This window comes from Ursus arctos, unplaced genomic scaffold (assembly GCF_023065955.2).
Source record: "Ursus arctos isolate Adak ecotype North America unplaced genomic scaffold, UrsArc2.0 scaffold_11, whole genome shotgun sequence".
NCBI classification, from domain to species: domain Eukaryota; kingdom Metazoa; phylum Chordata; class Mammalia; order Carnivora; family Ursidae; genus Ursus; species Ursus arctos.
Genome location: NW_026622775.1, coordinates 51,673,977 through 51,696,312, shown reverse-complemented (window position 1 = coordinate 51,696,312; position 22,336 = coordinate 51,673,977). Strand labels below are relative to the sequence as shown.

Below are 22,336 nucleotides of genomic sequence, written 5' to 3'. Positions count from 1 at the left end.
TGGGCACCCCATGTCTAATCAAGTTGACATTTAAAATTAACCTTAATATAAGGATCTAAGAAAATACTGGATACCAAAATTTACAATCTTGGTATAGGCATAACTTTCTAAGCACGACCTGAAACCAGAACCCACAAAATTTTAAATGTCTTATAGTAATTCATACCAAGAAAAAGATTTGTAAATAAATATGTAGATAAGAATGTAAATATGCAGATTAAAAAATACAGCCTATCAGATGGGAAATCCCTCAAACTCTATAATGAACATAATAGACCCAAATCTCATCCCATCTATACAGCCCGCTTTAGGCAAACAGGCTTGAGTGATGGACTGGAGAAAGGCCCCACAGCGACCCCCTGGCTGACTACTGACAGGCCCATCAGGTGACTCACCTCAAAAGAGCCGTAGGCGCTAAGTGACCAATGAGCTACTTACAACTAGGCAGTTACCAAAAAAGGTAAGATTCCATTCGTCCCCCTACTTCTTCACCTTCCCCTTTAAATAAACAGCCCCACGCATCGCCTGGTTGCAGACACCTCTCCTCTGCGGTCCTGCCCACAGCTCCCTAGCTGTGTATTCAATCAGCTTCTCCTTTGTCCTGCTTCAAGTGAATTCTTTCACCTCCCTCCAACTTTTACCCGATCGTCGCCCCACATTTGGGGCTCCCCATCTGATGGAGAGACATCCCATTTAGACACCACACAATTCACCCTCTTTACCATCTTTCCTTCTAAACTTTAAGGTTCTTGTTTTTTGTCCTCAGGACCCCTCTACACTTCTAGGGGAGGAAAATTAATCTTCCATCTATCTTCCTAGTCCTTGCTCCTCAGTCTTCTGATGGCTTCTCAGCCAGTCCTATGAATTTTGTCATTGTCAATCTATATCGTTTCTCCAAGTTTTATCTACTCCCAGTGCTTCAGTTTCTAAGCATTTACTGAGGACTCCTGAATTTTATCTCCAGCTCACACCACTCATCTGAATGTCAGAGTGATACAGCCAGTGAGACAGAAATCTGACTGCGTTCAGTTCCCTACTTCAAGCCCCTCCGTGGCTTGCCATTGTGCTTAAATCCTAATATACTTGCAAGGCTCCTTACAGGTCTGCTTTCTTCCAATCTTTCTCTCCCTAATATTGGCCTTATTACAAATTAGTTCACATAAAAAGGACTTTATACTAATTTATGTATGCCAAGAAATCACTACAGTTATATACAAAAATGTTAGCACTGTTACTGTGTGTGTGCCTCTATCATTGAGAGAGAAGGGGAGGAGGTTACACCAATAATTTCTATATGCCTATTTTCTTTTTTACTGGCATAACCATGTTGTATTACCAAGGAATTTGCCAAAAATAGTTGTCCAGGGGTGCTAGGTCACTCAATCCGTTGAGTCCTACTCTTAATTTTGGCTCAGGTCACGATCTCGGGGTTGAGAGATCAAGCCCCACACTGGGTGTGGAGCCTGCTTAAGATTTTCTCTCCCCTTCCTCCTCTTCCCTACCTTGCTCCCTCTCCCCCCCTCTTAAAAAAGTTGTCCAATAAAAACAAAAGGAAAGCAAAATGTAATCCTGAAAAGTTCATAATTCATCTATATAAAACTGGGCAATAGACAATAGAAAAGGGAAAGCATCTTTTATTATTGCAGTAAATTATATATATATATAGATATATATATATAGATATATATATAGATATATATATATCTATATATATATATAAAATGCCAACCCACAGCCCACTTGGTAACTGTTCAAAGGACATCCAGTCCGCCAAGTCTAAGGAAATGGGCAGTTAAAATTTGTAGTTCAATAACAGCTCATTTCTCCTAACTCACGAAATCTGGACTAACCAAAATCAACAATATAAACCTATTTCAGACCAGCTGGGGAGTAAGTATGTTCATTCAATTGCAAATGCACGCCTTCAAACCTTATCTCAGAGCAAAGATAAAGGGAAACACCTTGGCTTGTTCTTTTGATTCAAAGTTAAGTTACAGGAAAGAGGACACTCAAGTGTCCACACACCAACACCTAGAGTCCACAGTTATCAGCGTGTCGTCACACTTCACTCATGTATTGCCCTCCGTCCTCCTTTTTTTGCTGGAGTTCTTTAGTGGCAATCATAAAAACAAAACTGCACCCTGATTATATTTCACCAGGAATTTTTAAGAGTAAGAACATTTCCTGAATCTCCATTTTAGCACACCTTTAACACACCACCCGAGTCCCATTTCCCTGAGTCACAAAGTCTTTAGTTGTTCAGATCAAGCTCCAAAAAATGACCCACATTCATTGATTCTATTTTCTTCAAAAATATGAAGATTTTTGGTGGAAGAGGAAAAACAAGAGGAAATGACATCGCTATCAAGATGGAAATAAGAGGCTAAGGTATAAAGTTTTAATCAAAACAGGGAAAGATATGAAAGTTAACTCTGCGTCATACACACACACACACATATATATATATATATATATACAATCTTCATGCAAAAGTATTATCTCTATCTTGCAAACTAGTTTTAAGTCCATCATAGAAAATGAGCAGAACCTAGGTCCTTCTGGTGAAGTTAGTGCAGCGTCCCAGGGTTTCAGCATGTACACGTGTGGGCATCTTTAGCAGCCGAGCCTTCCACTCCGTAGCTTTGAAATTCGGTAACTCCTGGGGCACAGTTAGGGCTCAGTAAAAGTTAGCTGCACTTCTAAGAAAGTGCTAAATAAAAATAGATACGCCATCGTGCCTGAATAGTTTTTATTACCTGGTGACTCTGGCACGGTACCTAAGATTTTCCAATTCTCTTCAATGCCTAAGTCCCGATGATGTAAAATACAACGCATAAGAACGAGAATTCAGACTGAAATGAAAACTAGGCGAAGAGTTTCTAAGAACGCAGATGTGGGGAGCGCCACCGGCAGCTGGCCCCTCCGAGGTAAGGGGAAAAGCTGTCAAACCCTGCTACGTTAAAGGCTCTCCCGGATGCCCACCCCACCCCTTTCAATTGTGCCCTTCCGGAAAGCCGAGGTTACAACTGGCTCCTGCCTAGCACACAACTCGTACACGGCAGAAGAGCACAACGTTTTCATAGCACAACTTTGACAGGGCTGTGGTGAAGCTGACCAGTTGTTCTGGTTAATCCCTTGCAAACTCGGTCTGCACTTTCTGACGATCACTCACCCTCCCACTCAGCAAACCCCTGCTGACATTCCTGAGTGAGGCATTACTAGCACTATTTTCTAGAGAGTCGTTCAATAATACTGTCTTCTTGGAAGAACTGGTAAAGAAAAATCTGGGGGGAGTGGAAGGATTAGCTTTAGTGGCATATTAATACAATAGCCTATCCACCCTCCATTCTTTAAAACAAACAACTAAGACGGTCCAGGGAGTTTTCATTCGCAATCTGTTTCCGTACAGATCCTGAGAGGTTTTGAATCAGGTCCTATATAGAAATAAGGTCTAAGAGGCCTAGTAAAAATGTCAGTAAAAGTATAGATGTGAGATTTTTCGGTCCTGTTATAAAATGAGATCTCACCCAGCTCACAGTCCAAGAAAATGCCAATGCCTCTGGGGTTCACGTCCAAGGGCAGCAGGGTTGGAACAGCTCCCACTGCCTCACAGCGGTCTTCCCGCCGCTGAATCATCCAGCACCCCTGCCAGGCCAACCGAGATCTCTTGGCCTTTGTGGGAAGGAAGTCTTTGCAAATCCCCACAGCCCATTCAGACTTGTCTCCCACTTCCACCTCCCAGTAATGCCTGCCAGAATAAAAATATGGAAAACCCAGGACAACTGTATTGGCTTTAAACCTTTTTGGAAAATGAGGAACGTTTTGTTTTCTCTTTGTAAATGTCACATATTTCTTATCCTCCGAGACAATCAAATTAGGGTGTGCTGTCTCAGCATCTAGGATAATGTCTACTCTGAATCTGTTTATAATTTTCTGCAAAGCAGAGTACTGGGGAGGAAAGCTGCAGCCTTCTCTTCTTAACTGGATTGAGAAAATTGATGGGCTGATCTCATCCTCAGACTTCCTATAGAAATGTTTAATTTGTGACAGCAATTCCACTTCAGACAGCACACTGTTCTCTACTACCTTACTCAGTAGGCCTCTGAGTGTGGAGATGTACTTTGAAAATGCAGTTATGTTTGCACTGAGTTTCTGCTCAATGTCCCTCTCTTCATCAGCTAGCCTCAAAAGAACTGCTTCTTGGTCACGTTCTAAAAATTGCTTCAGGCACTCAAATTCAGAGAGTAATTCCTGTCTTTGGTCTTCCACCTTCTCTTTCAGCTCTAAGGGTTTTTTGCTTTGAATGTTTATTAATTTCTGAACATCTTCCACCTGCTTCTTCAGCGGCTCAATGTAGCGGCTGAGCCTTTGCCTGTGATGAGAGGCGGCCTCCTGCGTGGGCCTCACCTGGTGGCCCTGGTGGTCAGGGGGCCGTGTGCACTCGGGACACACCACCTCGAGGTCCTCCTCACAGAAGAGGGTCAGGACCTGGTGATGCTTCTCACACAAGTGTTTCTCTTCCCGCCTCCTCTTCTTGCTCCTGGTGACGTGGAGGAGCCTGGCAACGTCAATCATCCTTCCCAGCTGGGTGTTGCTCCTCAAGTGCCTCTCTTGGCACGAGTGACGGCAGACAGGGCACGGGAACCTGTCCTTCAGATCGGCCCAGGACTGCTGGATGCAACAGCGACAGAAGTTGTGCCCACATTCAGTGGTGACGGGGTCTCTCAGGTAATCCAGACAGACGGGACAGTTGGCTTCTGCCTGGAGTCCTGCCAGGGCTGCTGGGACCGCCATTAAGCTGTGAATGAAGGACTGCACTGAGGTGGGTTTTCTTCAGGAGCGTGGGCTCCCCAGTGACAAGTGGCTACACCCTAAAATCTCAGGCCTCACTTTGCTGGCGGCTCCTAAGTTCCCATGAATCTTCAGGCCTTTTAATTCCAGCTGCCAAGAGCCCGTCCTAGAGCCTGCAGCCAGTCACAGCTCAGCTGGACAACTACTCTCCAGCCTCTGGAAACGGAGAAAATAAAGCCAAGCTAAGCAGCTCTCCCAGGAAAATTATTGTTTCCTCACATCATGTCCTTAGGAGGAGGAGAGAGGATTACTTCCTTAAAGCAAAACAAAACAAAACAAAAACTCTGGGTTTATTTCAGGTGGTCTTAACCACTACCACATTCTAGTCCGATTATCCTTTTCTAACCCAATCTTTTATTCCCATGCCTTTATTATTATGCCCCATCTATCCCTACCCACTTGGTACCACAATCCCTGCATCCCATCTACCTCCCATTCACCTCAACTTGGGCTGTGGGAAGGGCATGAGCTGTGGGACAGATAGATGTGTTAACACCCAAATTAAGACATAGCCTTGGTCACCTATCCATTAACTTGGAGGAATTCATTTCACATCTTGAAAGCGTTCAGAACATGCCACCCAAAAGTATGCCACTAGTATGGGAATTATTTTGAGATGAAGGCAATCAAGACACAGCAGAATCAGGAAAGGCCCTTTACCTCCATCTTAACTGGCTTCAAAAAATAATTTCCCCATTCGTGGGGGAAATCTGCAGTTATAAAGGAAGTTTACATTTTAAGGGGGTTCATAGCAAAAAGAGAGTTATTACCTCTCCAGAGAGAACTTTTTTCACCTAAGAGACTTATCTGCATAACGTGACAATCTTTGTTTACCACAGATTTTTTTCCACTCACCTTCCCAGGAATTGCCTCCCCCAAGGCCGGAAGTCCCAGGCCCCTACCTCTTTCCTGAGCTCTGGATGGTATGGAAGTCTCATTCGTCTGGTGGTCTTTCGAGTCTATCTTTATGACATTCCTGTGCACAAATACATTATTAAATTTTTTTCCTGTTAATCTATTCTATCTCAATTCTTAGACTAGCCACAGAACCTAAATGGACAGGAGGGAAAATTTTTCCTCCCCTACAATCCCAAACTCTTAGAATCAGGTAAATAAGGACCATAGTATCACTATAAATTTTTGCCCTGTGAGAGTACAGAACTTAAGGAAATCTCAATTTTGAAGCCTGAAACATAGCTTTCTGATGGCTCTGAATTCACATATACCAAATTTGGTCTGCTTTTGTCATCCTTGGTCCTGAGGTATAGGGTAGGAAATACTATTTTCTCCCTATTCTAGGTTCTTGGCCGAGACTCCACTCTAATAAAGAAACATTAACACAGAAAAACAAACGCAAGTTTTATAATATGTATACATCCTGTACACAAGGGAGATACTCAGGAAAACTGAGTAACTCCCCCAAATGGCCTAAGCCACCACCTTAAATACCATCCCCAGCTAGATGAAAGACGTTGGGGGTGGGAGGGTAGTCGGAGGCAAAACAGAGTAAACAAGGGCAAGGTTAGGCAGATTTGAGTCCCTCTCCAAAGATAAATGTTTCTAGAGATTAGTCCTGCCCCTCTTCCTGATTGAGCAGGCAAGAAACCCTTACAAATGGATATTTCTCTGATGAATGTAAATTTCCCTCACAAAAGGGCAACATCTATTCTATTTTCAACGATTCTCCTGCATTTGCTGCCTTTGAAAAATAATTAGCTTTAAACAATCATTATGCTGTAAAAGAGGGTATTTTGGGATGGCAAATCCAAACCAAGTAAGGTAATTACAACTATCCTTTATAGGTTATAAAAAGCTTCACGTCAGGTGAAGTTTTGCCAAATACATTTTGCACCAAATTTATCAAAAACTTGTTTTACAGCTGTTTTGAGTTTCTGACTTGTAGGCTCTTCAGGATGACCATGTGACCTGGAGCCTGAGTCAACCAGGCCCCCGCCATTCCTGCTTCTGCTTACGCAGGTGCAGGATTTAGAAAGTGGTCAGTTTCCCCAAGTCCTTCCCTGGGCTCACAAGAGCCCTCAGGGTCTGACCCTTTATCTGCCACCCTCCCTCCCCCGCCAAGGTAGCTTCAGTCCCAGTTCTTCCCTCACTTTCTCCAAGTGGACCAACCTCTGGCCCCACGACATTGACATACTGCTGAGCTGAGGTCCAGCAAAGTTCTGGCCCATCCATCAGTCTCCTTCCCTTGTTCCTCTTCTTCCCCCAGATCTCACACTTCCTGCCTGTCCTCAATATCCTAATTCAAGGTTTTCTGACACCTTAACCAGTCTTGTCATTTTCTTTGAGGTCAAGCTGTCTTCCACACTAACGACCGAAACAGTAAGATAGTATCCTTATTTCTCATAATTGATCCTTAAGCATCCAGCCCGGGAATTCATTAAGTATTTGTTGAATTAGGTTTCTGGTGCTCCAAGCTCTGTGACTTTAGGTAAACTACTTAACCTCTCTGAGACTTAAGTCTGCCCTCTGTAAGAAAGCAGATTGGTTAAATTAAAGAAGATCAAGGCTATGCAGGGCTTGAGAATCAGGGGTACAGGGCCCAAGGCTCTTAGCCCTCCACTCTCCTCATCACAAACCACTTCTCACCGAGACATCCTGTAAGGAGATTACACATTCAACGTCAGACCCACCCGACCCGGGCTCTGTCACACACAGATATTAATTCCCCTTTAGGACAGGGTGGGACCTGGGTATCTGTGTGGTTAACAAACATTTCAGGTGATTCTGAACAAACAATGTTGTTTGAGAGACAGGGAACCACAACACAAGCGACGGGTTTTGAAATAATCCAAACCCGAGTTTGGAACTTCTGGCGAGGTGCGCTCTCTCCAGGCGCAGTGTCTCGCAGGCACTGAGTACTTAACTCAGGGGGCCACAGACCTTACCACTCCAGCCTCCTGCACCCACATCCTCCCATCTCCGGGCTTACCTGAGCAGCGACCTCGGGCCAAGATTCCCTTATCTACGCAGGGAACCACAAGCTGCAGGCAAATCCCCATATGTATGGAAAGGAGGAGCTCAGAGGACTCCACCCAGCAAACACAGTTCCTCCTATAAGTGGGAGGGGCATGGACAAGGGAAGGACAGAAGGGGTGAGGGGGAGGGGCGGTTCCTGTAATTATAATAAGCACTTAAGTATCTTTGGCCTAAAAACGTTAGAGTCTTCCTCATAATAACCATGTAGGGCAGTTTCATTCATTCATTCATTCATTTTTTGTTTATTTATTTTTGAGAGAGAAGGGGGGAGGGGCAGAGGGCAAGAGAATCTCTCAGGCAGACTCCCTGCTCCTGCTGAGGCCAGAGCCCCATAGGGCTCCATTCCAGGACCCAGAGATCATGACCTGAGTCCAGGAGTCCGAGGTTTAAACGGCTGAACCACCCAGGCGCCCCATTCACTCATTTTTAGTTTATTTTTCTTTTTTTGAAGATTTTTTATTTATTTGAGAGAGTGAGCTCTCGAGAGAGAACACAAGTGGAGGGGGGGAGCAGAGGGAGAAGCAGACTCCTACTGAGCAGGAAGCCCAAGTTGGGGCTTGATCCTGGGACTCTGGGATCATGACCTGAGCTGAAGGCAGATGCTTATCTGAGGCACCCAGGCACCCCATTTTTTGTTTTGTTTTGTTTTTAAGATTTTATTTATCTATTTATTTGAGAGAAAGGGAGAGCCCGAGCAGGCGCGTAAGGCGTAGGACGAGAGGGAGAAGCAGACTCCCTGCTGAGCAGGGAGCCCCATGCCGGGCTCGATTCCAGAACCCCGAGATCATGTCCTGAGCCAAAGGCAGGCTCCAACCAACTGTGCCACTCAGGAGCCTCTGGACAAGGCTCTTATAGCCTCCTTAAGTCTTGTTTTTCTCATCTGTATATGAAAACAGGCATATATATTTGATCACAGTTCTCCCTAGAATTACTTGAGTACTAAGTAAAGAATACATCAATGAGTAGATGTTGTTTGGACCCTGTATCTAACAAGCCAACTGTAAAAAATAACTATTAGATAGCATGGGAAATCTGAAAACAGACGGATATTTGCTGATGTTAGAATTACATTGAATTTTTTTAAGAGTGGGGGTGCCTGGGCTGGCTCAGTCCATAGAGCATGTGACTCTTGATCTTGGGATCATGAATTCAAGCCCCATGTTGGGCATAGAGATTACTTTAAAAATAAATAAATTACTTTTTAAAGGGTGAATCTGGTATTGTTATTTTGAAAAAAATTCCTCATCTTTTGTTTTTAATTTTTAGAAAGTAATCTCTACAAAAAAGAAAAAAAAAGTAATCTCTACACTCTACATGGGGTTCGAACCTACAACCCTGAGATCAAGAGCTGCACGGTCCATTGACTGAGCCAGCCAGGTGCCCAGGACTCCTCATCTTTTAGAGATAGATATTGAAGTTCATTCAGATCAAGTGATATCATGTCTTCAAATGATATATTATTTAAAAATAATCTAAGTGAAGAGGGGAGAGGCAGGACCAGAGTCGGCAGATAAAACAAGATTGGCCACATGTGGATGACTATTGAGAATAAGTGATTATGGGAGTTTATTATCCTATTCTCTTTACTTATGAATATATTTGAAATTTCTTATAATTAAAAAAATAAGTATGGGAAAAATAAGGATGTATGCAAGGAGCTTCATAAATAAAAATAATGTGGAATATTAATATCATTGCTACAATAACATCATAGCTTAAAAATACCTAAACACAGACACAAAAAATGAAGTAATTCCATTATCCAGAAATAATGATATTCTGAAATATGTATATCCAGACATTTTTTTCTGTATGGTGAGAACTACAGAAACTATCAAAATGGACACTCCATTCCAATAACTGCACTCAGCCTTGACCAAACTTTAACTTGACTTCTAGCAGCTTATGGCCCTGTACTAGGAACGACCCAGCCCCTCTTTTGAGTGCCTGTCTGAAAAACCTCAAGGATGTCAAAATCCTCCCCAACCCAAGGATTGTTTTAGACTATTTTGTTGTATTTTCTTTGTATTGATATACAGACGCATTTTAAAAATGGATCTCTCTACGTTCTTCCTTTGGCTTCCTCACAAGGTAGGAACGAGATGAGAGATTTACCCAGCGTCCCTGAATCCTTGTCAGGAAGGTTGAACTATTCATTCCAACCAGCTTACACAGCCTCAAGTGAGGAGTCAGAACGGGCTCCAATCCGTGTAACATCTATTTGAATCCAAACAGTTGCTTTTTCTACAACCCCAGTCAGCCCAAGTCCAGTGATTTCAGGTGCCCAGGGTGTGGGGAGGAAAGAGAGAATGGAAACCGGAGGGATATGTGGCCATAGTGTGGGAAGGATAAAACTGCAGCTAATGGGATAAAGAGTGAGGCAGGAGCCTGGACAGAATGTCTTCTCACTCACAGAAATAAAACAGGGTGAGCTGGGCAGCCTGTCAGGGGAAGTTCACACTTGAGTTTAGCTTTGTTGTTTTTTCTTTTTAAGATTTTATGTATTTATTTGACAGAGAGAGAGAGTGCGTGTGTGCACAGGTGGGGACGGGGGGGGGGGGGGGAGGCAGAGGGATAAGTAGGCTCCTGGCTGAGCAGGGAGCCTGATGCGGGGCTCGATCCCAGGACCCTGGGATCATGACCTGAGCCGAAGGCAGACACTTAACCGACCGAGCCACCCAGGCGCCCCGAGTTCACACATTAGTTGCCTGAGGACATCTTCAGACTCCCTCTACCTGTGGAGTCCACAGCTTTATCCCCCAGGGGTCAAAGATCTTCCCTCTAAAAGGTCACTGTTTTCTTGAGTGCCCTGGATTCATTCTTGTGGCATCATTTCACGGGTTCCTTCTCCCAACAATGACTGCACAAGACACTATGCTAAGGCTCTGGTCAAACAGAGGTGGATCCAGCCAGTCTCTGCTTTCCCTGAGTTGCTAGTCCACGAGGGAGTTTGCAGTCGAGTCCGAGGATGGGCACGACCTGAGCCATTTCACTAGACATGCTGAGTGTCAGATGCCAGAACAGGAGACTGGGCAGCGGGTGACAGGCTCACCCCACCACCCAGCACGCAGGGGCCACCGAGGGCCCCCCTGGGGGTGACTAAGGTCAAGTGAAGTCCAGTCTCCGCAGCGGTGATCCGGGCAAAGGAGACAGGACAGTCCAGTCCAGGCAAAGTGAACAATTAAGGGAGTTCTGGTGCAGAAAGGGACATGAGGTGGCTGGAAGGGCAAGAATGCTAGGAGGTGTGCAGCACTGGTAAGAGGGCGGGCAGGGGAGACTTGGCTTAGGTGAGGCAGGGGGCCAGGTGAAGGTCAGATGCTTGGGGTCCACTAGGCCAGGGAGGTCAGACCAGAGCCAGGCAAGCCAGAGAAGGAAGGGGTCCCCAGGTGTCCCTGGGAGGGGGGATCAGAATCCAAGGACAGAGTGCAGCAGACAGACAACAGGACGCACTGACAGGAGACAAAGCAGAGATGCCACTAGGTTTTTGCTCTAGCTGGGGAGAGACAGGAGCTGCCATTGACTGAGAGGGAGAAGACCGGGGCAGAGGGCGGCCCTGAGAAAGGCCGATCTGGGAAGGGCGGGGAGACCAGTTATTCTGCAGATGCCTGTTCCCAGTGCAAGCAGTTCACAGCTGAGGAAAGGACCTTCCAAACTGCCCGTCCCCACCTCCATCCGGGTGTTTCCAGAGGAGCAGGCTGAGGCTCGGGATGGTGGAGGAGCTTTCCCAAGGCACCAGATGAAAAAGGAGAGCCAGGATTTACTGAGGGTCTATGGTGAGCCAGTAACTAAGCCAAGGGCCTGCGAATATAATGATTAAATTTCTCTTCTAAACTTCTTTTGTTCTGTTTTGTTGTTTGTTTTTGTAGTTAGACTACATTTTAGAGCACTTTTAGGTTCACAGCAGAACTGATAGGAAGGTACAGAGATATCCCATATACTCACTGCCCCCACATGTACACAGCCTCCCCTATTATCAACATCCCCCACCACCGTGGTACATTTGTTACAACTAATAAACCAATGTTGACTTACCATAATCGCCAAAGTCCATATTGTACATTAGAGTTCACTCTTGATGTTGTACATTCTACGTATTTGGACAAATGTATAATGATATGTATCCATCAGCATAATTGCATACAAGCATTTTCACTGTCCTAAACCTCCTCTGCGCTCTATTCTTCTGACCCTCACCCCAACACCTGGCAATTATTACTGTCTCCACAGTTTTGCCTTTTCCAGAGTGTTACATAGTTGGAACGATACAGTGTGTAGCCTTTTCAGATTGGTTTTTCATTCACTTAGCACTGTGCATTTAAGGTTCCGCCATGTCTTTGCACGGCTTTACTGAAGGATAGTTGGAAGAAAGGCAGGCAGGGAAAGGGGCCCCCACCCTGTTAGGAAACCACCTTTAAAAGGACTTCACACCACCCTGGAAGGAGCCCGCCACCCTTTCCCAGGTGACAGACAGATGACAAAAACCTGACTGGGTGACAGGCACATGGAGGGTTAATCAGATTAAAACAGCCCGCCAACAAGCCCATAAAAACCCCTAGATCTAATTACCAAATTGGCAACCCTCTCGGGTCGCCTCCCTCTTTGGGAGCTTTGTACTATCACTCAATAAACTTTACTATTGCTCAATAAGCTTTGCTTTGCTGCGAATCACCCTTTGTCTGGTCTAACTCTTCATTCTTTGAAGCAGCGTGACCAAGAACCTCGGGCACAAAAGGAAAAGAAATCCTGTGACAGCTTAATAATTTATTTCCTTCTGACACTTGCATAATATTCCATTTTCTGGATGTGTCATAGTTTATTTACCTACCACCTACTAAAGAGTATCTTAGATGTTTGCAAGTTTTGTTACTTATTCGGGAGACAGATAAGAAAGCTCTCGTGTAGGGGGAGGGGCAGAGGGAGAGAATCTTCAAGCAGACTACTCGCTGACCGTGGAGCTGGCCACAACTCTGGGCTTGATCTCAGATCCCACAACCTATGAGATCACGACCTGAGCCAAAACCAAGAGTTGGAAGCTTTTAACCAATGGAGCCACCCAGGCGCCCCCAGTTATATTGCTTTTAAAAGAGTATTTCATTTAAAATAAAGAGATGGGTGATTGTTCCCATACAAACCCAAGTTCCTAATGGGTCCTCCCCACCCACGTAACTGTCTTCCCTAACTCACCTTCCAGACTGAGGCTGAAAACAAAGGTTTTCATTTTCCTATTTGAAGCTACGAACATGAGCCTACTACTATAACTACCCCCTTTACTCCATCCCCTCTATCAGTTCTTTAATTCTATGCTTTTCAAACTCAAATATAATACTATTATTGTTCAATTTCAAGCAATGGAATAGCTTTTCATTAGTCTAACAATAAGGCTTAGAGGACACCAACATCTCAGAGAAGTCCCATTTTTTGGCTCCATATATCTTTCATACCACACAGCTCAGCTGAGATTTTACATTTATTTTTGTCAACGTTTGGTTAATGACACGACCCTGGAGTATATGGTTCATGATCTGAATTCTCCCTTGTTTTCACTCAAAATTGTATTACCTATTCTTACTCTTATCGCTATTTCATAGCTTAGGCTGAATAAATATTAAGCTAAGAAATAACCCTATGGTAGGCTCCAATAGCCAAGATTCGACTTTCTGTGACCTTAGTTGGTATTTCCCACATCTGAGCAAAACTGCACATCTGTAAAATGTGAATGATAATTCCCGACCTGGGCAAAATCCTCGTGAAGTCTAGAGGATGAGGGAATCTGCTAGGGAGATGCTGGCACTCTACGGGGTAGATGTTCCCCTAACGCCCCCAACAATAATGCCATCGAGATCTCCTTGCCGCTTCTCCAACAGGCCAGAGACAGAATCTCTTTGGAAGTCCGGTTAACGCAGTCCTAACACCTCCATTAATGGGTCTGAGCGAGGGCCCAGGAATCAGTATTTCTGAAAAGCCTTCCACAGAGCCTGAGGAGACTCCAGCGTGGACAAGTCACAGCCCCGAGATCTGGAGCCCAGCTGACACTCAGGAAGTCTCTGCTCAGCTAAACCTCACGTCGGGCTCTGCTTGGCCCTTTCTCCTGCCCTTTGGCCTTACCTGGAGCAAGCAGCTCAGACGCCCAGGACGCAGACTGCACAGGGTGCTCAGAACCAGCGGCAGGGCAAGACAGAGATGCCAGCGCGCCCCCGAGGGGCCGGCTCTATCCACAGCCGCGCCGATGTGTTCTGTGTGGTGATTGGCTGTTCCCCTGGAAGGGGGCTGGTAGTCGGCCTGCGCATGCTCAATGACCCCGCAAGGAAGGAGAGAGGGGAAGACGTCTTGAGCGTGTACCGCCGACAGCTATCAGGGCTTTGTTGGCTTAGGGTGGTCTTCTAATTTCCAGTGGCAGCCTTTTCAGATTCTTTATATTTTTTACTCCTCTGAGGAAGTTGAGGGTCAAACTAAACTAAAGTCTCTGGAGACTGGTTTTAAAAGCTTCACCACCACTTCTTCCTCTTCCAAAAGGTAAGGGAGTGGAGAATTCTGCACTGTAACAGGTTCACCTATGTTGGGCTCACTGAATGGAGTAGGTGGTAGGGGTTGCCAGGTGGTGTGGTTAACCGTGAAATGAAAGGAACAAACACTCCTTCATGAGTTCACATCTCGTTAGTTGACTGGGTAGGTCTGTCCCACCCTATAGGGTTATGCCCCACCAAAGTTTTGTTATTTTTTCCCAACTGCCAAAAGACAGTCTTGTCGCTCTGTTTCTGGAAGATTACCTGCATCTTGGTATTTGCTATGTCCATTTTATAAGGAAGGTATGAAAATCAATACAAATTCTTCTGCAATTCTAAAATAATTACTCAGACTTCAAAAAAAAAAAAACCTACCATAAATATAAATCTCATTCAGGCTTTTCATGGAAGAGGCTATAAAAGCTTAAAAAAATAGATGAAATCAATCTACACAGATGGGTATGAAAAAAACCTCCAGATATATTGTAGTGAAAAAAGCAACATGCAGAATACTACATGAACTTGCTCTCCCGTTGGTATAAATACAAACTAAAGAGTGTTTCTTTGTTTGCATATTTATAGACATATAAAACATGGGTGTAGGAATATTGAAGAAACTTAATTATAATGCTGGAGAAAGCCAGAGGGAGTTGTGTGTTTCGTGTCTCCTTAGTCTCTTTTGATCTGGCAGAGTTTTGAGGCTTTCTGTCTGTTACATAGCTTTGGTATCTTTGAAGAGCACGGGGTAGTTATTTTGTAGGTTGTCCTTCCAATAGTCTGTGTGATGTTCCCTCACGATTTGATTCAGGTCTGCCTGTTAGCAGGATGAGCAGAGAAGTAATGCTAATACTCAGTGTATCGTATGGAAAGGCACACACCCTTGGTTACCATCATTACCGGAAACAAGAACTGAGGTCATTTTGGCGAAGGTGGTGCCTGCCAGAGGATTCGCCACTGTAAGCTTTGCTGTTACTCTTCTAAAGTAATCTTGACAAGGTTTTCCTTAAGCATAGCGATAGACGAAAGACTTTCATGCAAGAACTCCCAACATTTTTGTCCCACGCTTCGTTCCCCCAGAAGCTGCTGAAAAATACAATCCACCAGGACAAGGGACTGACCTCTGAAGGAAAAGCACCTGGGAAGCTGGGAAAGGGAAAGCACCTCAAGGAAGACACCGGAGGGATCCTCAGGATGACGTCTGGGCAGCAGCCCACAGAGCAACTTCTCTGGATCAGAGCAGGTCAGAAGCTCCCCAAGGGGCTCCTGCAAGACCAAGTGCTGGAAGGCCAGGTGTATTTGAATGAATTAAGGGGGGTGTTTAGACAATTTTGGATTTAGTTTAGGAATAAAACAAACACAAGGAAGGAAAGAAGGGGAAGGGGAGAATGAAAAGATCAGGAGAGTGGTAAGTGGTGGCTTCTTAGAAACTAGCAGTGATTACAGCAGTCACAGACAGGAGTAAGCCTCGTAGAAACACGGAAGGTTTATCTTCATGTGTATCTTTACTAGAAATAAAGGTTAGACAGAAAGGACAAATACTGTTTCTCTGTCACTGCTTAGGAGAAATCCAATGAGCCACAATTGCTGGGAATTTTTTTTTTTTTTTTTTTTTTGGCAGCGAAATGGAGAGGGAAGGCTAGCCCTGAAGCTTGATGATGGGGAATGTGGTTGGACGTTGGGGTTTCAAATTACAACAACTCTATGGGAGAGGAAAGTTATCTTAACAAGAAGAAACCAGTTCTAAAAGTTACACCCATGTAATCACTCCAACATTTTATTTGCTATTTCCACTCTGTCTGTTTGGCGCAGAAACACGTTACTGTCCAATGCTTGGTTTCTCTGCCAAAGGCCCCTTCCAGCCCAGCAGAGAAGCCATTCCCCATCTGGAGCTCTGGCACTCCTGAGGGAAGTGCACTTCCAGAGAATCTCAGAGACCTGGAGCTGAAGGCCGTGATAAGATGGAGATCACCTCTGGCCGTTCTCTCATTGAAAAGGGTGGATGTGGCAGAGAGGGAGAGGACTCAACCGTGAGCAGAGGCTTGAGGGCCTAGAGGTGGCTTAAAATGTCATTTCCTGACCTATCTGAAGAGAAAGAAATCACAATGGAAAAGATCAAAAGTCATCTCAAAATTTAAACCTCCTACAACAAATTTACAAGAAAGGGAGGAATCCTATTTCCCACAAATATTTTCCAACTTTAAAGGGCACAAACAAATTAAGCCTTTCTCAAAAAAGGGGTGGGGTACCAACAACAATGAGTCAACAACTCCTGAAAGAGAAATGAAACTGAAAAAATGTGAAATAGTTGCCAACTTCTCTAGTAAAGAAGGAAATCCAAAATGAGGTGACATTTTGTTGATTTGCTGAATTAAGTTAGCCAAGTTTTATTTCTAATGAAAGTTCTGAGGCTGGTGATGCCTTAGGATATAAGCACTGATGAGGGATGTGAGCATACCCTGTTGGGAATTATGTGACAGTATGAATCAAAACTATTATATTTCTTCTTTTATTTTAGAATTCTCTCCTAAAGACATAATCTTTTTTTTTTTTTAAGTTTTTATTTATTTGAGAGAGAGAGAGAGAGAGAGAGAAAGAGAGCACGAGCAGGGTGGGGAGAGGGAGAAGCAGACTCCCCACTGAGTAGAAAGCCCAAATCAGGACTCGATCCCAGGATACCAGGATCCTGACCTGAGCTGAAGGCAGACACTTAACCAACTGAGCCGCCCAGGTGCCCCAAGACTTAGTAATCTTTTTTAAATAAAAAGCTTTATCTGCCGCCTCTTTCACCATATCATTACATACAATAGCAAAAAAAGTGTAAATTATCAACTCAACATTTATTGTATGTCCACTCTTGGAATGTTATACAAACTGTTAAAATGATGTATTAAAAGAGATCCTAATTACGTGTGTTAAAAACAAAAACAAAAACAAAACAAAACAAAAAAAACCCACAGGCCCAAAATATCATCACTGAGGTTAAGGCCCCAAGTCAGTAAGTCAAGACTTAATACCTAATGTGACTGAAGTTACAACCCATGCCCCATCCCCACCCCCCACCCCCCACCAATGTAGCTTTACCCAGTCATTATATGGGGATTTCTTAGCCAGCACTAGGAAATTTACTCATAGACCCCTTCCGTTCCCTTAGGAAGGCGACCTTGCCTAAAAGAATGGATTCTTTGCTAATAATTTCCTTTTCTCCATTTCCTCTTTACCTTTAAAGACCTCTCCTTTTCTGTAGCCCTTTGGAGCTCTCTTCTACTTGCTAGATGGGATGTTGCCCAATTCATCAATCAATTAATAAAGCCAATTAGATCTTTAAAATATACTCAGTCAAAATTTTATTTAACACATGGAATTGCTTATATTAATATGATAAGAGATAAAACATAACAGTTTAAATTTTTTCACAGCGTGTAGAAACAAATGTGTTTTTTAAAAAAATGCTCTGGGGGCGCCTGGGTGGCACAGTCAGTTAAGCATCAGACTCTTGATTTTGGCTCAGGTCATGATCTCAGGGTCGTGAGATCAAGCCCTGCTTTGGGCTCTGTGCTCAATGGGGAGTCTGCATGAGGATTCTCTCTCCCTCTCCCTCTGCTCCCCCCATTCACGCTCTCTCTCTCTATTTCTAAAATAAATAAATCTTTTTTTAAAAATGCTCTGACAAAAGGCTGGAAGCAGCTGCATTAATACGTTGAGGGGTTCTTTGTAAGGGATGCAGTAACAAATGTATTTTTTTCCTCTCTTAATGTCAGGTTCTTTGCACATTTCTTTATTAAACATGTATTTTTGGGGCACCTGGGTCGCTCAGTCATTAAGCGTCTGCCTTCAGCTCAGGGCGTGATCCCAGGGTTCTGGGATCAAGCCCCGCATTGGGCTCCTTGCTTCACTGGGAGCCTGCTTCTTCCTTTCCCACTCCCCCTGCTTGTATTCTCTCTCACTGGTTGTCTCTCTCTCTGTCAAGTAAATAAATAAAATCTTTAAAAAAATTTTAAAAACCATGTATTTTTATAAAGAAAAGTTTAAAATGCTATATGTATTCAAAAGTATTTCATTAAAAAAGAAAAGAGCTGTATTAGTGTTTACCGCAGTGCCTGACACCCGTAAGCTTACTCAGTGGTGAATATCATTCTCTAAACCATTTCCCGTCTTTTTGGCACAACCTCAGACTGGTGTAATGGAAAACACAGGTTTTCCAATCACCACTACAGATTTAGGAAGTCCTTAAGATCACCCTTAGTTTTAATAATTTGCTAGACAGAATCACAAAACCCACCGTGAGTGTTACACTAACCAGTACCTTTATTACAGCAAGAGGACACAGATTAAAACCAGGAACAGAAGAAGGTCAGTGTCAGGGAAAGACTAGGCAGGGAGCCTCGGTGAGCCTTTGCCAGTGGAATTGTGTGAACAGTGCTTATATCTCCCAGCAATGAAGTTTAACAACCAGGGAGGTTCCCCTGAGCCTCAGAGTTTAGAGTTTTTACAGGGGTTGATCAGGTGAACACAGCTAACCGCCCTCCTGGCTCACCCTTGGTCTCTAGCCCCTCCAGAGGTCAAGGTGATACTAGATGGCCCCAGGCTCGCACCATAAATGACACTGTTATCCTGGGCTATGTGGCTTGGCTCATGGCCCCCAGATACACAAAGACACGACTTTCAGGCAGGACACTGCAAGGGTTTAGAGGTTACCTCCCAGGAGCCAGAGGCAAAGGACTTTCATTGGGCAAGCTTAGTTCTTTACTGCACGTCCACCGGCCTAGGAACCCCTTTCTTTTCTCAGATCTCACCGCAACCACTGAGCTCTCCTATGAAAGTTGACCCAAGCCTGCTAATCTGTTCCCCACTCTCAAGCCAAAATACAAACTGCTCACATCACCACCCTTGCCCTTGTCAGGTTACACTTCCCTTGGGAAGTCTTCTCTGACATCCCTGAATAGTCACTTCTCCATGTTTATACTTGGTGGTGGTGACACGTAACCTAGGTGACATTTCCCATTTCTTCCTACATTGTCACAATGTACTTCATAGAAGGTACTCACTAAATAGGTGTTGAATGTCTATGTAGACTAAAGTGCTACATTCCTGGGATGTGTTCTTAAGGCCTGTAATGTTGAGTTAACTTAATGTCTTTGACTCTCAGGCGGCTCCTCAGCAAGTGGCGGGTTATGGGGAGGACTAAACTGGATGCCAGGTAAGAAGGAGGCTCTTGCTAGCCGTAGTCATCTCCCTACAGCCTCATCCCCACACTCCATATAAGGAATAGTGAGAGCCATATTTCCCAAATTGTCTTCAGAAAAGAATGTTCTGGGAAGGTTTGTCAAAAAAAGGCCCCTCCTTGTAGATGGGAATAGATGTTGGTACAACCACTTTGGGAACCTTTGTGGTACAACATGCTAAGTTGAATGTGGACATACCCTATGACTCAGTGATTCCACTCCTAGGTGTTTAGCCAATGAAAATGTGTACTAATGTCCACCAAAATACATGTACAAGAATTATTGTAGTGATTTTTTTTGGTAATAATATATTTTTTAGATTTATTTATTTTGTTTTTATTTTAGAGAGGAGTGGGGAGGGGCAGAGGGACAGGGAGAGGCAATCCAAGCTGAGTGTGTAGCTTGACATGGGGCTCAATCCCAGGACCCTGAAATCATGACCCAGGCAGAAGGCAGAACACTTAACCGACTGTGCCACCCAGGCACCTCTGTAGTGATATTATTCTTAATTGACAAGCAGAGAAACAACCCAAATGTCTGTCCAGAAAATAGGCTACTATTCAGCAAGAAAAGTGAACTGCTAAACACAAAAGTCTATAAGAATTTCCCACACAAAATGAGCTATAGAAGTGAGAACACAATGCATAAATTTTCTTTGTATAAAGGTCAAAAATATGCAAAATTAATCTGTGGTGTGAGAAGTTAGAACAGTTGGTTTTCTTTGGGGGAGGAGTGTAGGGGTATTGATTTAGAATAGCCAGGAGGGGGCTTCTGGGGCCCAGAGATTCTATTTTTTAATAGGGAAAATGATTATAGGGACATGTTCTCTTTGTGATACATTATCAAACTGGGGTGCCTGGGTGGCTCAGTCGATTAATCGTCTGCCTTTGGCTCAAGTCATGATCCTGGCATCCTGGGATCCAGCCCCACCTCGAGCTCCCTGATCAGTGGGGAGTCTGCTTCTCCCTGTCCCTCTGCCCCTCCCACCACTCATGCTCTCGCTCCCTCTCTCTCAAATAAATAAATAAAATCTTTAAAAAGTTATTGCATTTTAAAATTATTTATTAAAAAGGAAAAATATCACTTTTAAAAGAGGATGGTATCATTCATTTATTCCTTTTGTTGATGCAATACTGGAACATATTTTCAAATGCAGAATCACAGAAAAAAATGTCATCAGTATCTAGATCCAAAGGTGTCTTGATACAGTTTAGAGAAAGGCGCAGTTCCTCTGAGAACACAGAGAAGAGGCAGTATAACTGGATAAAGGTTCAACAACTTTGTAAGTTTTGTTTTAGGGGTGCCTGGGTGGCTCCATCAGTTAAACGTCCCACTCCTGATTTCAGCTCAGGTCATGATCTCACAGTCATGATCTCAACAATCATGAGATTGAGCACCGCATAGGGTTCTGCGCTTAGAGCAGTCTGCTTGAGATTCTCTCTCTCCCTTTCCCTCTGCCCCTCCCCCAACTCTCTCTCTTTCTCTAAAATAAATAAATAAATCTTTAAAAAAGAACAGTTTTGTTTTAAAACTTGGCAATGCCAAGTAAAACCGAACATTTGTGCACTTAGCAACCATCAGACTTTTAAGTAGAAAAGTGACACAATTTGATGTGCTTTTTGAAAAAGATCATTCTTGTAGGGTATAGGACAGATGGTAAGAAGGCAGAGATGGAAGTGAGGAGACCAATAGGAAGTTAGTGCAGTATTTTAAGCAAGAAATTAGGTGGCTTGTATTGAAGACATAACAGTGGAAATGGCGAGTTTGTGTCCTGAATAATAATAGATGTGTCCTCTGGGCTTTTTGTTTCAGTGGTTTCTTAGGCCAATATATAATAAGTTGGTATCAACTACAGGAAGTCTACCATCCATCCCTGGTCTTTTTTGTTTAGAATTCTCTTGATGTTTCTTGGACAATTACTTTTCCACAGAGATTTTAGTATCAGTTCACCAGAGTTCTTGGAAACTATCGATTAGAAGCACATCAAATTTAAATATTCACTTGGGGGACTTCAGACCCGCTCGAGCTCAGGCTTCCCTTTTGTGTGACTATGGCTGGGAGTGAACTCATTCCTTGTTACCCCCTTAGGTCAAGGACCTTTTGGCACTTCGGTGCAGCCACCATTCAACTTAAGTTCCCCTGTGCGATTGTCCTAACTGCCACTGCAGCTTCTAAAGATCAGACTGGTTTGGCGATGCTTGGGTGGCTCAGCTGGCGAAGCTTCAGCCTTTGGCTCAGGTCCTGATCGCAGGGTCTCTGGGATCGAGTCCCGAATCAGGCTCCCTGCTCAGTGGGGAGTCTGCTTCTCCCTCTGCCTGCCACTCTCCCTTTTTGTGCACTCTCTCTCTCTCTGACAAATAAATAAAATATTTAAATTTAAAAAAAAAGGAGTCTCTAAAAAACAAAATGATCGGGCTGGCTTGAAAACTAAGCAGCTGCCTCATGGGCCTCCTCATTTGATCAGTTCTAACCTCTGACAAGCTCATTCAACATACGCTTGCAGTTTCTTGATCTGTGCCACTTAAAATACATGTACATCCGTATCTCTCCCTATACTTACATCTGTACCATTACCAATACCCGTACCTACATCAAACATGTGTCTATATCCAGCTATCTTAGGATTTCTAGATGTAATGGACAGTGTGCCTAAATGACATGTAACACCCCTACGGTATCCACATAGCCCCTAGAGATGCCAAACAACCCAGTGAGAAGTGTCGGTGTAGATAGTCAGGCTTTTACCCCTGGGTAACACAAATACTG

The 22,336-nt window shown here is 44.0% G+C and overlaps 1 protein-coding gene across 1 annotated transcript; it reads right to left on the bottom strand.

Moving 5' to 3' along the window:
• Window positions 1-3,231: 3,231 nt before the first annotated feature.
• Window positions 3,232-4,794, bottom strand: LOC113255510 (tripartite motif-containing protein 75-like). Its single transcript, XM_026499101.4, has one exon. The coding sequence runs from the start codon at window positions 4,792-4,794 to the stop codon at window positions 3,385-3,387; it is 1,410 nt and encodes a 469-aa protein (XP_026354886.3). The 3' UTR covers window positions 3,232-3,384.
• Between the last annotated feature and the right edge of the window lie 17,542 nt (window positions 4,795-22,336).

Excerpts from the sequence above, each read along its gene's own strand:
- LOC113255510 (XM_026499101.4), bottom strand. The coding sequence starts at position 4,794 with ATGGCGGTCCCAGCAGCCCTGGCAGGACTCCAGGCAGAAGCCAACTGT.